At 36.6% G+C, this 16,329-nt stretch overlaps 1 protein-coding gene and 1 non-coding gene across 2 annotated transcripts in view; both read right to left on the reverse strand.

Annotated features, from left to right (window-relative positions):
* LOC133532235 (cuticlin-4) overlaps positions 1–16,329 on the reverse strand; it is a 109,129-nt gene that overhangs the window by 37,081 nt on the left and 55,719 nt on the right. Inside the window, exons 2-3 of the mRNA XM_061870815.1 lie at positions 11,208–11,285; positions 316–469 (exon numbers count right to left, since the gene is read on the reverse strand). Coding sequence (XP_061726799.1) covers positions 316–469; positions 11,208–11,277 — 224 coding nt within the window. The 5' untranslated portion in view covers positions 11,278–11,285. The remainder of the gene's footprint in view (positions 1–315; positions 470–11,207; positions 11,286–16,329) is intronic.
* Trnad-guc (transfer RNA aspartic acid (anticodon GUC)) lies at positions 12,517–12,588 on the reverse strand. Its single transcript has one exon. It is a non-coding gene; the product is annotated as a tRNA-Asp (tRNA).

The following is a 16,329-nucleotide window of genomic DNA, read 5'->3' on the forward strand; positions in this document are numbered from 1 at the left end:
CTACGAAATATTTATCATTCAAAATCATTATATAAAAATCCATCCTAAAAAAACTCAAATAGTACATAAAGTTTTACTTTTTGCACTCCAGAGGATAAAATGCAATTTTACAAATTGATATTGATTGATACTAGAGAATATAGAGAGTATGTGGTAATGTGGAGTCACTTTAATTATTGTATTTTTGGACATTTAAATTTTTATTTTCGACATTCGCAAATGTAATATATGTGTTTTGGAATATTTATAGAATATAAATAATTTAAAATTATAATTTGACTTTGTCTAAGAAACTTACATTGTACTTGAACATACCTGTCTCCAAACACAGAGTTATGCGCCAGCGTGATGGTGACGTGCATGCTGTCTCGCTCGCACGCGACGGCGAGCGTGTCTAACGGAGCGAGAGAGCCAGGCCATGGCGTTGTGTCCTCGTCTGTCGCTTTCGCTATCGCTGTTGTGGATAGCTCTGAATAAAAAAAAAATTTTTTACCTCAAATATTCGCTTAAATTAGAAAAATCCAAGCGGATTTATCAGTAGTGCTACTTGACAATAGATCTCACGTCGAACGAAAAGTCTAATGCTCAAATAAATTTCCGCTAATATTATAACCGGACGGACCGGAACTCTATTTTCAACTCCTTCTGTTTGAAATATTAGTTGCAAATTGATGAGCAATACACTTTTCGTCAGTCGCGACACTCATGACATCTAGTGTCAAGTAGCAGTACTGATAAATCCACTACTTGACGCTAGATGTCGACTACGAAAATAAAAAGCGTTTTGGCAAGAAAACTGATGTATGGAGTGAGCACTTTTTCTTATTTCTCTATGACAGAAGCAAGCAGCCATGTTGTAAAAAGATTCGTGAAAGGCACTACCGCGAAAAACGAAAATATACATTCATTACTATAACTATCTGCCTCTTTATCGCTCGAATATACAAGAGTATCGCTCTCTCTCAAAAGAGGCAGGGAACAAAATTTCGAGTTTCGTTTTTTTTTCGACTTTCAATTAACACTAGATGTCACGAGTGGTCGTAACTGGCGAAAAGTGTATTGCTCAACAATTTACAAGTAATATTACAAGCAGAAGGAATTGAAAATAGAGTTTCGGTTCATCCGGTTATAATATCAGCTGAAATTTGTTGAGCATTAAGGTGCCCACAGATCATTAGCCGCACGATATCGGCCTGTCAGTTATTGGCGATTGTCAGCTTTTGCGAATAACTGACAGGCCGATATCGTCCGGCGAACTGGGGGCCTACCGCAAAAACCGAAATTCGCAAATTGCGGGGATCTTTCTTTTTTACTCTAAGTCGTAATTGGCGTGACAGAGAAAAATTCCCGCAATTGACGAACTTCGATTTTTGCGGTTATAGCCCTGGTAATCAGTGGGCCCCTTTAGACTTTTCGTTCGTCGCGACATCTATTGTCGAGTACTGCCGGCCTAGCCAAGGTGACAATCGCTATGGCTTCGACAACGAATCGCTTTGTGTCTCTCTATCCGTCTTCCATATTAGTGCGACAGTGACAGTTGCGTTTCGATCGTTACGGAGCGTAAGCGATTTGCACGTTGGCTACGCGGCCTGATACATCCGCTACTTGATCGACTACGAAAATATTGCGTAGCGTAGCGTAGCGTTTTGGTAAGAACTTATTTATTTCTCTATGCTTCTGTATATGTCTGTCTATGTAGATGTACATATACCTTTACCTGCCTTACATGGATGAGTGGCTTTGGATACGTTATACAAAGCTAGTAAACGCCCTAACGTTTTCTGTATTCTATCATCAGCATCACTAAACGTTGGTTCTTGGTTCCGCCTCGTAGCAACAGGCTAACAGCGGGCTTTCTACCACAGTATAAGTAACTTCTTTTTCACCACACCAACTGGTTGTTGCATTTTATCCACATGTGGGGCAAAGTAATCATATGCAAATTTTGAGTTATTTCCTTATGTTGGCTGGTAGAATTGACTTTTTAAATGATGATTTGATTGGTGGTGGATTTGGTATTCCATAGTCAGTATTTTCCTCGCGTTGGTGTGGTGAAAATAAATTGTGTTTGTAAAAAAATTACTATTTTCCAACTGTCAAAACGATTAGCGACTGTGGCGTCAGGTTCATCTCTTTTTTTCTCTTTCTCAATAATTTTAGTGCTAGTCATACACGATGTAAAACAGTCAATAACCTTATTGGACTTACAATATTATTGTGCTTGTATGTCTTTTTTTTGTTTATTCGTTGCCGTATTTATTAATTTTTTGCGACGATAAATGTCTTTTATTTATTTATTTTTATAAAATTATTTATTTTTAAGTACGATGTAACGTTTACCCTGGTATTATTTAGCGGTTGTATTAATAAATGTTGCTATGTATTTTTCATGTCCCTATATTTCTTGGTCATACGTATATTTAACGGTTACGTAGGGTATGACGTATGTATGACGACCGTTTTGGCCTAGAGGTGGTGACCCTACCTATGATGGTAACGGGTTCGAATCCTGGTAAGGGCATTTATTCTTGTGATGAGCACGGATATTTGTTCCTGATTTATGGGTGTTTTCTATGTATTAAAGTATTTATATATTATAAGTATATATCGTTGTCTAAGAACCCCCAACACAAGCTTTTTGAGCTTATTGTGGGACTAAGTCAATTTGTGTAATAATGTCCTATAAGATTTATTTAATAAACGTGCAGCCAAAAATAAGAGAACCTTTCAGGAGAATTTAGCTTTAAAATTCTCTTCAAAGAACGCATAAACAAACATTACTTATACTTACATTAACTTCAAATGATTTTGTCAGTAACTGCTAGACAAGCGCGCTTGTTCGTTGCATGACCACTTACAAGTAAACACTGTACTGTCTACCAACCTGTATTGTGATCCACATGTTATTACCCTAGCTATTAATTTGTGATGCTTTCTGAGTCCAAGTCTCTATGGCCTACATAATGATATACAATTTGCCGTAATTTTAGGTTGGAAAAATCCGTTGGTCGACCTTAGAGCAAATAGAGTAAGAATTAATTGAATCCGTAAGTAAATATTACTAAATTAACAGTGCCTTATTATGCTCAGGCTCCTTTACAGGGGTATGGAAAGTGCCACTTTTAACACCCGTGCGGAAAAGAGTTTTTTCTAATTTTAATAAAATAAATAATAGATACAATTGGGAACAAATCTAACACAGATCGACCTAGTTTAAAATAAAGCAAGATTTAATGAAAATAAAGCATTTGAGGACGATATACATATAGTCTGTCAAGCCATTTCCTTCAGTAAAAAAACCGGCCAAGAGCATGTCGGGCCATGCTCAGAGTAGGGTTCCGTAGTTACTCTTCCGTCACAATAAGCTAAACTGGAGCTTAAAGTATGGTAGATTGTTAAACTGATCATGTCCGCTATAGTTTTCATTAACTGTCTTTCTTAAGCTCTACTTCCACGATTTTTTTCATATTTTTTTGACATATGGTTCAAAAGTTAGATGGGGGGAACACATTTTTTTTTCTTTCGGAGCGATTATCTATGAATATATTCACTTTATCAATTTTTTTTTGTTGAAGACCCCTATTAGTTTTGAAAGACCTTTCAAACGATATCCCACACTGTAGGGTTGAAGCAAAAAAAAACATTTCACCCCCACTTTACGTGTAGGGGAGGTACCCTAAAAAAATTTTTTTTTATTTTATTCTACGACTTTGTCGGCTTTATTGATTTATATTTGCATGCCAAATTTCAGCTTTCTAGCACTAACGACCACGGAGCAAAGCCTCGGACAGACAGACTGACGGACATGGCGAAACTACCTATATAAAGGTTCCTAGTTGACTACGGAACCCTAAAAAGCGGCAAATTTTAAAATTAGGCGCTAAGAGTAACGTCCCATAGCAAATTTGTATTTCGCGCCTTTTTCTACTAACAAAGGTGTTTGACAGACTATATTTATATCTGTAAATACTTTCTTAGATACATAGATAACATCTAGTAACCTATTATAAAACCAAAACTTCAGCGTAGGATGTAATTAAAATTAGTATTGTTTTCAATCTGTACCCCTAGTGTAAATATTTTCGACAGCGAAACGTGACGTACGCGTTTGCGTTAAGTGTCATTTTGTATGAGATTTTTGACTTTCCAAAACGTCCCGCTTGGCGCGCTGTTCAAAAACCCATACAAAATGAGACTTAACGCAAACGCGTACGTCACGTTTCGCTATCGACTAAAATTACACTAGGGGTACTGATTCCACAATACAGGCATAGCCTAGTGTGGCAGTCATAGGTTAAGGAAAACTTGTAAAAAAAAATTTGGTAAATAAACTATTTTTATTTTATTTATTTATTATTATTTTTATCTATAACTCAGGAAATACAGGGTGTCTATTTAGTCACCTGTAATAATTTACGGGGTAAATATATAGGTCATACTGAGCAACTTCTACAATGGGACCAATCCCGAAAACGTGAAAAAACCTTGACATTTTTTCATTCATTTTCATTTCATTCATTTATTAATTGCATTCCATGGTACATACAGATGTTATCTTAAACTAAATTTTCACAACATGGAGCCTGAGTTGGGTATAGCAAGTTAACCTTATTAACTAAATACTTAAAATTACCTTACAAAACATATTATTACCAATTGCCTAATATCTAAATTTAGTAGTCTACGTATACTTCCGAAAATAATTTAAAATACATTACAATCATTCGTTTCAATAGTAGTTATTCAATGTAAATAACTATATTAATAATAATAATACGGATTAAAATATTATATAAAAAAAATGCAGGGATGTCAATAAACAAATAATAATAATAATCGAATTTAAAATGTCGCGAGTCTTACTAACACTAATTTCTAATAATAACTAGCGTGTAATTAGCTAAATAATAATAATAATGTCAATTCATTAAATCATTTTATGGGAGAGTAAATTTTTTTTCGCTATTTCGTGTTTGGTTTCATAGTAAAAGTTGCTCAATATAGCCTATATATTCAGCCCGTCAATTATTGCAGGTGACTAAATAAACATCCTGTATTAGTGATGAACACAAAAATAAATGCCCTTATTGGGTTCGAACCCGGGCGGTACTAGTGTTACTACCAACTGCACCGCACCGCTCGCCGTCGGCAGGGTGTTCATCCTCGTACCCTAGAACCTAAATGGTCACGTACTGTGCGGCTTAAGAGGAATTTCCTCCTGCGGACGCTTCGGCTGTGGAATGAGCTCCCTTCCGAGGTTTTCCCGAGGGTCTACAGTATGGGGTTCTTCAAAAAAGAAGTGTACAGGATTTTAAAGGGTCGGCAACGCGCATGTAACACCTCTGGAGTTGTAGGCGTCAGACAGCGATGACTGTTTACCATCAGGCGTGCCGTATGCTTGTTTGCCACCGTCGCGGTTTAAAAAAACCGGCTAAGTGCGAGTCGGACTCGCGCACGAAGGGTTTCGTACCATATATAAAAACGGCAAAAATATTACGTTTGTTGTATGGGAGGCCCCTTAAATATTTATTTTATTCTGTTTTTTAGTATTTGTTGTGCGGCAACAGAAATACATCATCTGTGAAAATTTCAACTGTCTAACTATCACGGTTCATGAGATACAGCCTGGTGACATATGGACGGACGGACGGACGGGCGGACGGACGGATGGACGGACAGCGGAGTCTTAGTAATAGGGTCCCGTTTTACCCTTTGGATACGGAACCCTAAAAAGGCTAAGGAGCCGTACTTTTCCAAATATATTTATTTATTTATTTATATAGTTGAACCTGAACATAAAAATGTCGAATTTGTAACCTGTTTGGAAACAACTCTTTCTTTAGTATTTTTAATACACCGTTATCATTTTAAGTTGTTAACGTTAAAAATATAACGTTACGCAAACATAAAATGTTTATTGTAGTAGCGGTATTTGAATTTGACCAGCAAACTGGTTTTTTTGCCATTTATGTTTTTATAAGAAAAGGTGAATGACAGATGTCAAAATAGACTCCTATGTGCTAGGGACGATTTATAGATGTATTATGATATGTATGCGTTTCGGGTCAACCATTAATTACGTCACACGTTTAGAGGAGGGAGGGGGTCAAGAAAATGTGACAAGGGGGAGGGGGAGTCATAAACTTTGTGGCGTCATTTTAAATTCATCAGTGATGTTATTCGCTCTACAGTTAAATAATAAGTTTTTGAACAGTCAAGTGTAAAAATATGGGTGTACACATCTTATTCAAAAATATGTCCCATAGCATCTTATTCCAGTGTAATAAGAGCGTAGTACCATATTCATGAGACGATTCTTTCGATACATATTTTTGCACTTGACTGAAAGAAAATCGTTTTTATCGTGTATTTTTCTTTCCTAATTGGTTTTGTGTTATAAAATTACTAATACATATTTATTTTATCAATGTTTATTAAAATAATAATACCTAATGAGTATTGCCGATTTCGTTGAAAAAAAAAAATCAAAATGTGGTGTCACACCAGTGGTCACACTTGTGACCAAGTGTGACAAGTGACGTAATTAATGGATGACTATGTACTACAGTCAGCTGCAAAATAGGCACATCAGTTGTTTTAGATATGCGTGCTGCAGACTGTACCTGATTTTTGGAATATTTAATATTTTACTTATATTTAGTATTACGTTTGCATATTTTATGCTTATTCTAGTTGTTTTAGTAGTTTATGTGTTTCGACTTACATAAAGTACACCAACACGTCTGACAACCCTATCGGACCAACGTATTGTCGTATTCTCGGAAACAATAAATGTTTTATGTCCTTGGTCGTAAAAATTCCATTTTAGTCCTTTTATAACTTCATTTCAGTCTAAAGAAAACAATTAGGTACGAACATGAGAATGTAGGTGGGTCATATTTACACAGATTTTAAAACTAAAGTTTTTAATTTATTTATTTATTGTTCAGAACAGTCATACATAAATATATATATATAACTTACAAAAATATATAAAAAACAGACCTGGCTGTTCATAAATGTAAATATGTAAACGTCAAAAGATACAAAAGCGTTTTTGAGAAGAGGAAATAAGTAAAATATTAGATATAACTTATTTTTAATCACACTTGCTCGTAAACAGTGTCATTGTATGCTAGTATACAGAGATGGAATGAGCTATATTTATTATGCCCATATAGCCTAAATTGGGAATAATGATTTTTTCAGGTAGGTATAAACGAATTTTACGTTTAAAATACTGACGTTTATAATTTTTTTTTGTGTGTGTTTATAAATATTAAATTTAATGTAAAAACATTTTAAACGGCTACTAAAATGTTTATACACGATTTTCAATCGTGGTTGAATGCCGGATAGGTCTGTGGTTTCAATGCTTAACCTGTCAAAAATGACAATATGGCGGACAAATTGTGGAAATGTCACCGTTATGGAGTGTGGAATTAAGAGGAGTGACATCTCTTATGGTAGAACTGTTGCAAAAGTGTCCAGCTGTGGCAGCTGTTAGCTATAAATAATAGTTCCAAATCTCTCCAGAGTAGCGCTAGAGTAGCTAAGAACCTAGGCGCTATTGACGGAGTGAAGTGCGCTGTCTATGATTTGATTTTTTTGTTCAAGTATTCTAGGTATTGTAGCGCCACCTATTTAAGGTTTTTTGATGACACTTTTTGGTACATGGAGATTTATTTCCTTACCTCCACCTTCCGTAGTCACCGTAATTTAAGAATGATTTCGCTTAAAATTTAGTTTTTATCTCACATCGAAGACACAGACTCATCTGGCATTCAGCCATGACTGAAAATTGTGTATTAATATTTTAAACGGTTATTAATTAATAAAGTTAAATATTTATAAACATAAAATAATAATTTATAAATGTCAGCATTTTATAAGTAAAAATGTTTTATACCTACTTGATTCGTATGAATTAGTGGCGTAAATGAAAAAAAACCGGACATGTGCGAGTCGGACTCGCCCACCGAGGGTTCCGTACTTTTTAGTATTTGTTATTATAGCGGAACCGAAATACATTATCTGTGAAAATTTCAACTGTGACAGACGGACGGACGGACAGCGGAGTCTTAGTAGTAGGGTCCCGTTTTGTTACGGATACGGAACCCTTAAAGCTTTTTTGTAAAATCCATAACTCCTATGTAGACCTTTATTCTTCGGTACACCTGCATGAAATAAGATATTTTAAGAGCAAATGTGATGAAAAACAAAAACACAACTTTACACTTTAGGGCGTACTTACGTATCTTGGGTTAAACGCGTCTCAATAAATATCGGCGCGGGCGCCGGGTCACTGACCTCCCGTCCGGTTGCGGGACCCGCCATCGCCATTTGATTGTCTTTTTTCGACGACTGGCGTGGTCTTTAAGGGGGGAGGGTAGGGGGGTGACGGTGGTGAATGATTTAGAGCTCTAATTCCAATTTAAAAAATTCAACTTGATGAATATTGATTTGACAGGTATCACCAAAAAAAAATCTACTTTGTCGGGGGACGTGGCGCGTATACGGCGTAGAGTTAATTATCTCATTAACCTGCAGAAATCTATATTGGGTAGGTAGAAGTATACCGTTCAGTTTAAAGCTAAGTTTTTTATACGTTATTATGCCAAATTTCGTAATTTAAACTAAGTAATTAATCACGTACTAACGCGATTTGGAACTAAGTCTAATTATAGAGACGGCGTACAGGCAGATAATTAGAAGGAAACTTAAAGATATGGAGCGCAGCGCGGAACTAGCGACGGAAGATATAGCAATTGCACGGGTTTTTTACCTTTTTGGCAGATGCCATAGGGTCAAGACACCGGTTAAATTTCCAAACCGTTATCATGTACTTGGCGAAAAACTTTTAATTTCGGTTTCGTTCGTAAAACCTTTATTTTTAAACCGGTTTTTAGAATAACTTTTTCATAAAAATCTTGTCAGATTAACCGGTTTGGATAAAAAAAAATAATCAGGCGGGCCGTATGCTTGTTTGCCACCGACGTAGTATAAAAAAAATCTTGGGGACTGTTCTGCACATATTAATTTTAATCATAGTTTTACCCTGTAAACATGCCAAAGGGCAAAACTAAGCTATATACTCTTTTTCAAACTTATGTCTGCGCCTAACCATGATACATATCATTATAACGTGGCTGCAAGCTAGATTGCAACTGTTACTGGTATTATGCGAGTACTTTACGGTGGTAATGATAGTATTCTGGCCACCCAAGGCGATGTTTTTGCAAACTTTTTAGGGTTCCGTAGTCAACTAGGAACCCTTATAGTTTCGCCATGTCCGTCTGTCTGTCTGTCTGTCTGTCTGTCCGAGGCTTTGCTCCGTGGTCGTTAGAGCTAGAAAGCTGAAATTTGGCATGGATATATAAATCAATAAAGCCGACAAAGTCGTACAATAAAATCTAAAAAATTTTTTTTAGGGTACCTCCCCTACACGTAAAGTGGGGATGAATTTTTTTTTCGCTTCAACCCTAGAGTGTGGGGTATCGTTGGAAAGGTCTTTCAAAACTAATAGGGGTTTTCAAGAAACATTAATTGATAAAGTGAATATATTCGGAGATAATCGCTCCGAAAGAAAAAAAATCTGTACCCCCCCTCTAACTTTTGAACCATAGGTCCAAAAGATATGAAAAAAATCGTGGAAGTAGAGCTTAAGAAAGAAATTAAATGAAAACTATAGCGGACATGATCAGTTTAGCTGTTTTTGAGTTATCGCAAAAAGTTTCCCTTCATAGTAAAAAGACTTACTTTAATTAGGTACTGATTATGCAAATTTGCCTATTTGTTTAACTCGGGTGAAAGGTACCGTTTCATCCCTTGGTTAACAATTTACTATACTTTAAGCTCCAGTTTAGCTTATTGTGACGGAAGAGTAACTACGGAACCCTACACTGAGCGTGGCCCGACATGCTCTTGGCCGGTTATTATTATATAGTTTAAATATGCCTATGCTTCTTTTTTTAAATGAATAAATAAATGTTACAGGACACTTTTACACAGATAGTCCTAGTGGTACACAATGGGTGGGTCAATAATTATCTAGACACGCGGTAGCGGTATATCAATATATGTTTTACGTATAGGCTAATATTTATCTATGTTACTTTTCTAAAATTTGGTTTGTTGGTAAAGACCAGCCCAGTCAAATTCTTTATAATTTCAGGATTTTCTACACAGCACAGAACCTGGCACCAATATAGATCTCAATTCTTTTGTCGGCGAGTCAACTTGGTTTGATTTGATTTGCAATTGCCAAAAGTTGTTGTTTAACCTGTACCCCTAGTGTAACTTTGATCGACATCATAACGTGACGAACGCGTTTGCGTTAAGTCTCATTTTGTATAGGATTTTGAGGTTCCAAAACGTCCCGCTTGGCGCGCTCTTTATAAATCCAATACAAAATGAGACTAAACGCAAACGCGTACGTCACGTTTGGAAATCGAATTTATTTACACTAGGGGTACTGATGTCGCAACTCGTGTCGATTTAAAACACTTCCTTCGGTCGTGTTTTAAATTATCACCACATGTTGCGAATTTCCTATTTTGTGCACTTGTATCGTAAATAACTATTGACCCGGGTTCTGGATGACGATGTGTATGATAGGTATATAATTATCAAAGCTTCAGTGGCTGAATTGGTTAAGAGCGATCGGACTGGTGTGTGGCGTGAAACGTAGAATTTTTAAATTTTCCCCTATAATTTTGAAATATATAAAGATAAAGATAATTTATTTGCATTAAACATTACCAGGTACAAGGTGTAAAGAATTGCTTATAGTGGTATGTTTACATGCTTAACCTCATTTGGTATGCAAAAGGATAACAAAAGGGGTAACTAAAATTATTTTTTTACTAAATCTATCATTGTCATAAACTAAATAAAACATTAAAGAGATTATAGATAGATAAATATTAACCCCAGAATGTACCTATGTTATTGCTAATTAATATAATCCATGTCAAAAAATTGCGAAAAATAGTAAATTCGAAACGAAAGGCGATAAATTAAAACACAACCGAAGGGAGCGTTTTAAATCGACACGAGTTGCGAGTTACCTATTCGCACATGTATCGTACAACATTTTACAGTACTTATGACCCTTTAAATTTTCGACCTAGTTACGTAATGTGTTAATTATCGCACTAGTGCGGTAAAGTAGCACTATATGCCGATGCTGTAGGTCATCATCTCACCTGTGGAAGTCGGGAGCTGTTTGGAACGCGCGGTCGCCAGGAGCGCCAAGACTAGAAGAATACTCCACATGGCTCAGTCTGGAACAAGGAAACCATACATTAATATCATTTTTCTACTCTAGCACCCGGGAATGGACGGGAAGTTGTTAGTGTCAGGTGGATACGTGCGAAGTACATGATGAGGGTATGTAAAGCCATCGCAGCGTATGCGGTGGTGAAAATTGGAACCAACCAAGGGTAGCGACTTTAAGAGGAATTCCTAGTTGCGATTTTTCCAAACAAACGCTCTCGACTGTTTTCTCCCTTGATTTTAACCTAGAGCAATTATGTTTTCAGATAAGATCAATATCATCAATATCTGTGCCGCTATGTTTTGCTTTTTTGGATTATTTTATTTTGAAGAAACTTACAGCGCCTCGAAAATCGCAAAAACGGCTCAATTGAATTGGCTGCAAAAAAAGACGCAGTATACAAATATGACAACAAATATCAAATCAAAACATAGCGGCATAGATTATTTCTTCCTCTTGCAGTTTCTAAAATTTCATAATTATTGGTTGCGTTTTGAGGAAGAAACAGTCGAGAGCGAAACCATGATTTTTGAGTTTTTACCGTGGGAATTTTAGTCCGAGCTGCAGCTGTCCTTATCGCACGCACGCACTCCCGCCCACCGCAGTGCGACAGAAACATAGCTTCAATTGGTCTTAACATTTCATACAAGTTATATGGCTCGAAACGGAACTTTAATTTACGATTACTCCTGAAATATTCATTTAAATTGTATGGTGTAAGGGACCATTATATTAATCTGTATGAAATGCTTTATATAACTAACGTATTTAATTTGATAATTTTTAATACTGTATCCGTGTAAATAGCTTTGCAAATGCCACTTTATGTGATATTTTTCTAGAAGATAAGAATGGGTATAGTAAGTTATCCTGAAAAGATCTTTTTTGTAGACCCATGAAAGAGAGATAACTCCACCATACATTGTGTTGTTATAGCTCAAGCGTAATTAGGCAGCGTTTTCGATTTTTTCCGACAATATCGTCATATATCAACCAATTTACACAAAACTTTAACAAGTTATATACCTAAACCTTCCTCAAGACTCACTCACTCTATTAATAGATGAAAGTCGTACGAAAATCCGTTCAGTAGTTTTTAGTTTTGGAGTTGTTTTAAAAGTTGTAGTGAATTCACGTTTTCCCCTAGATTTGCGGATGCTAGGTTGCGTGAAAGTCGTGCACATAGGCTCGTAGTATTAATTTTTCTGTGATTGAAAAGCAAAAGAAAAAAAAATAACCTCTCCGGCGGGGAATCGAACCCCGGTCTCCCGCGTGACAGGCGGGGATACTTACCACTATACTACCGAAGATATAGAAGACCTGACGAAATAAGCTATCAATATCTACCAATTATTCAAGGCCGTCTGACGCATTGCAAGTCTTATCACAGATTTTATTGATTTGCACCTTCTGTTATGTACAGTCAAGATATTAAATAACGTCACAGACGAAGTGCCTAAAATATGTACACACTACTTTAATGAATGGGCAATAAGGCGGTGTATACATATTTTTGGCGCTTTGTCCGTGTCGATATTTAATACCTTGACTGTACTGTTGTGTGTTGTGTTGACTGGTAGAGAATGCCTCATGGCAGGGGTTCCCAAAGTGTGCGCCGCGGCGCCCTGGTGCGCCGTAGAAAGTAAAGAGGGGCGCCGTGAGTTCTATCATTATCCGAAACCACAAATATTCGCGGGTACCTATTTGAGCGCTCGCATCGGTAAATAATATAAATAATAATAATAATGTAGCCAGGATTATTCACCAGCAACTTGCTCTTCTATACGGCCTTGTGGACCGCGAAGTACCGTACTACAAGTACTCACCTGCGCCAGTTCTCGAAAATGGTCGTGCCACGCTCTATTGGGATCGATCTATTATCACTGACAGGACTATTGTAGCCAATAAGCCTGACATCGTGATAATAGATCGATCGCAACGCCGGGCCGTGCTCGTCGACATCACCATCCCCCATGACGAGAATCTCGTGAAAGCCGAGAAGGACAAATCCAGTAAGTACCTAGACTTGGCTCACGAGATAACCGCCATGTGGGATGTTGATTCGACGATCATTGTCCCGATAGTCGTTTCAGCGAACGGTCTCATAGCGAAGAGTCTCGAACAACACCTTGAGAGACTCTCGCTAGGTGGTTGGATCAAGGGTCAGATGCAGAAGGCGGTGATCTTGAGCACGGCGCGGATAGTGCGGCGGTTCCTCTCTCTGCGGCCCTGACCACCGGCAGCTTGGGCCTTGCCCCGCTGCTGGCGGCACCCTAGGTTAGGTTTTTTTATAATGTGTTTATATTTTTTGTATTGTTTTGTAAGTGTTTTTATATTTTACTTTTATATCCATATTATAAAAAATCCTAATCTAAGACATTAAATGAATAAAGAGAATAATAATAATAAATATTATAGGACATTATTACACAAATTGACTAAGTCCCACAGTAAGCTCAATAAGGCTTGTGTTGTGTTGCATATAACGTCGTGTCACTCTTTTTCGACCGTGATTTTACATTTACAAGGGCGCCGTTGAAAAATACTAAACTTGTAACTGCGCCGCATGTTGAAAAAGATTGGGAACCCCTGCCTCATGGTATTAAGTTCGCCTTTTGTACATTAAGTGTTTCTTTTGTGCAATAAAGTTTTAAATAACTAAATAAATATCTGGGCAAAGAGAAATTGAAATTATCTTTCATCTGGGAGACCGAGCTTTCCTCTGAAAACATATAAAACTCAAAAAATCGCGTTCTCCCAGACATAAGATCTAGCTAGATCGATTATATTTCGCCCCCCGAAAACCCCCATAACAAATTCCATCGTATTTCATATTGTATACGCACTCACCCATACCCCGGAGTTAACGGTATTCAATTAAAACACGGTGCATAGTATCCATTAATGTTTTGTGTTCTGAAAGAGATTGCTTCGTAGCTATAGGGAGACTTAACGCCACGTAATTATATGTACATGTTCTGCAGACTAAAACAAGCAGTCTCGACCAAGTTAAGTTGGCAGCGATTTTGATAGCCCAGACTGTCCAAGTGTTAAGTAAACGTTATAATAAACTAGATTTATGTTTTGAAATCAATTTGTTTACCTCCATGAATTCATTATGAACCTATACTTAATGTAACATTGACAAAAAACCAATGAGTTGCCAAATACACCATTACGTTTGCATAACGCTAACATTCATCAAACAAAATAAAAGTGTTTGTGGTCACGACTTGTATAACTCTTATAAGGTACTTCCTATTGAAAGGCGGCAGTTAACTAGGCCTGCTAACGTCTTACGACAACATTATTATACAGGATGGGCAAATAAGAGTAATACCTACACTTTGCTTAAAAAAAAAAATTTTAAACAGAAAACGAAATAAACGTTTATTGAATGACAGTACAATAACAAAACTTAAAACCTACTACTAAAATTAAGTTCGTAAAAAAAAAACTCGTACTCACCTATCTTAGGTCCCCTAGATCTGACCCCTGCGGAATTATATTTAGTGCAAAATGTACTTAATATTTTTTCAATATTTGGTTTACGGTTGGCAATTGTATACGGAAGATAATTTCTGCCAAATGTCTACCTCTAGCAGCAAGCATTTTTTTCTCAAATGTTTGTGTTATTTAAAACACGTTGTTTGCTCGATTAATTTCGAAAACAGTGATTGGCACTCAATTTCCCGAAATTCTGCAGCTCCTGACATATTTCTGTGGGGCTATCTAAAATTACGTGTTTATGCTAACAAGCTGATGAAATTTAAACAGTTAAAACCATCCGACACAAATTTTATTATTTTTAAATTGCGATTGTAAGGGCTCACATTTGCCCGCTGTTAGTGGTGTACATAATTATGTCAGAAATTATGTTTCGCATGTACTTGCCAACCCTGAACAATATATTATATTTATATATATATATATATATATAGTCCTCCTCATCGTTTTCGATGACGGCGACCCCAAATAAACACATTATGGACGTTGTCTAGCATGAGCCCTAATGTGGCTGGCCAGGCCGAACTTGCTCTTAAATACTCTATTGCACGCGTGACAATAACGTTGGCCAGCTGCGTTGAACGTGTACACGTAGGAGGGCTTAGGTCTCTCTTTCCGACAAAACAATACAATACGGTATTTAAAACAATACTTAATAATCTTTTAACTTAATATAGTTAAAATTTAAAAACAAAATGTATACTTCTTATTTGTCCAAATGCCCACCCTGTATTGAGGTACAGTTAGCATCAATAAATATAAAGTAGGATGAGATTACGCGCCAAATGTGCGTATAGTAAACACCCCTATAATGGAACAGGCACCAGTAATGGGATGGTATAGACAAATCACGTAAAACAAGTGTTTACCATCAGTTTTTAATCGCTGGCAACATTTTGCCATAAACAAGAGCCAAAGAGCTGCTTAAGTTAAATTTTTCATTGATATTTGTTAGTTTGAAAATTAATTGCGCTATACATCCCATGACTGGAGCAAAAACCATAGTTTTAATTGGTTAAAAATATTGAACAATGGAAGTAGCTTTCATTAAATACATAGAAAACATAAAGGACGAATTGGACATTCAACTTTTAAAGCATAAAGCGGTAGAAGTTTTACAGATGTCGGTGAAATATCAAAAATACTCAAAATTTTCTCTTAAATGTCCCATTATTGGTGCCGTTAACATATACCTACCGTTCTCTATTGACTTTAGAGATGTTACGGAGGTGGTTTTATCACTCGGTAAAAATCAATCACATTCCACTAACACTTAGGGCCACACGCACCAATCACTAAAGTTTAACCGGGGTTAACCGGTTAAACCTGGAGTTACCATGGTTACCTGTACAATTAGACAACGGTTTAACCGGTTAATACCGGTATAAAGGGATCGTGCAAGTGGCCCTTGGATAGCTAAAGGAAAACACACTGCCTCGATCCGGCCAGCGAAACAAAACTGTAATAAGTAAGTAAGTAAATATTCTTTATTGTGCACCATACATTTAAAAATAGACAGGAAATGAAAAAACACGTAAAAGTTA

This window comes from Cydia pomonella, chromosome 26 (genome assembly GCF_033807575.1).
Source record: "Cydia pomonella isolate Wapato2018A chromosome 26, ilCydPomo1, whole genome shotgun sequence".
In the NCBI taxonomy this organism is placed as follows: Eukaryota; Metazoa; Arthropoda; class Insecta; order Lepidoptera; family Tortricidae; genus Cydia; species Cydia pomonella.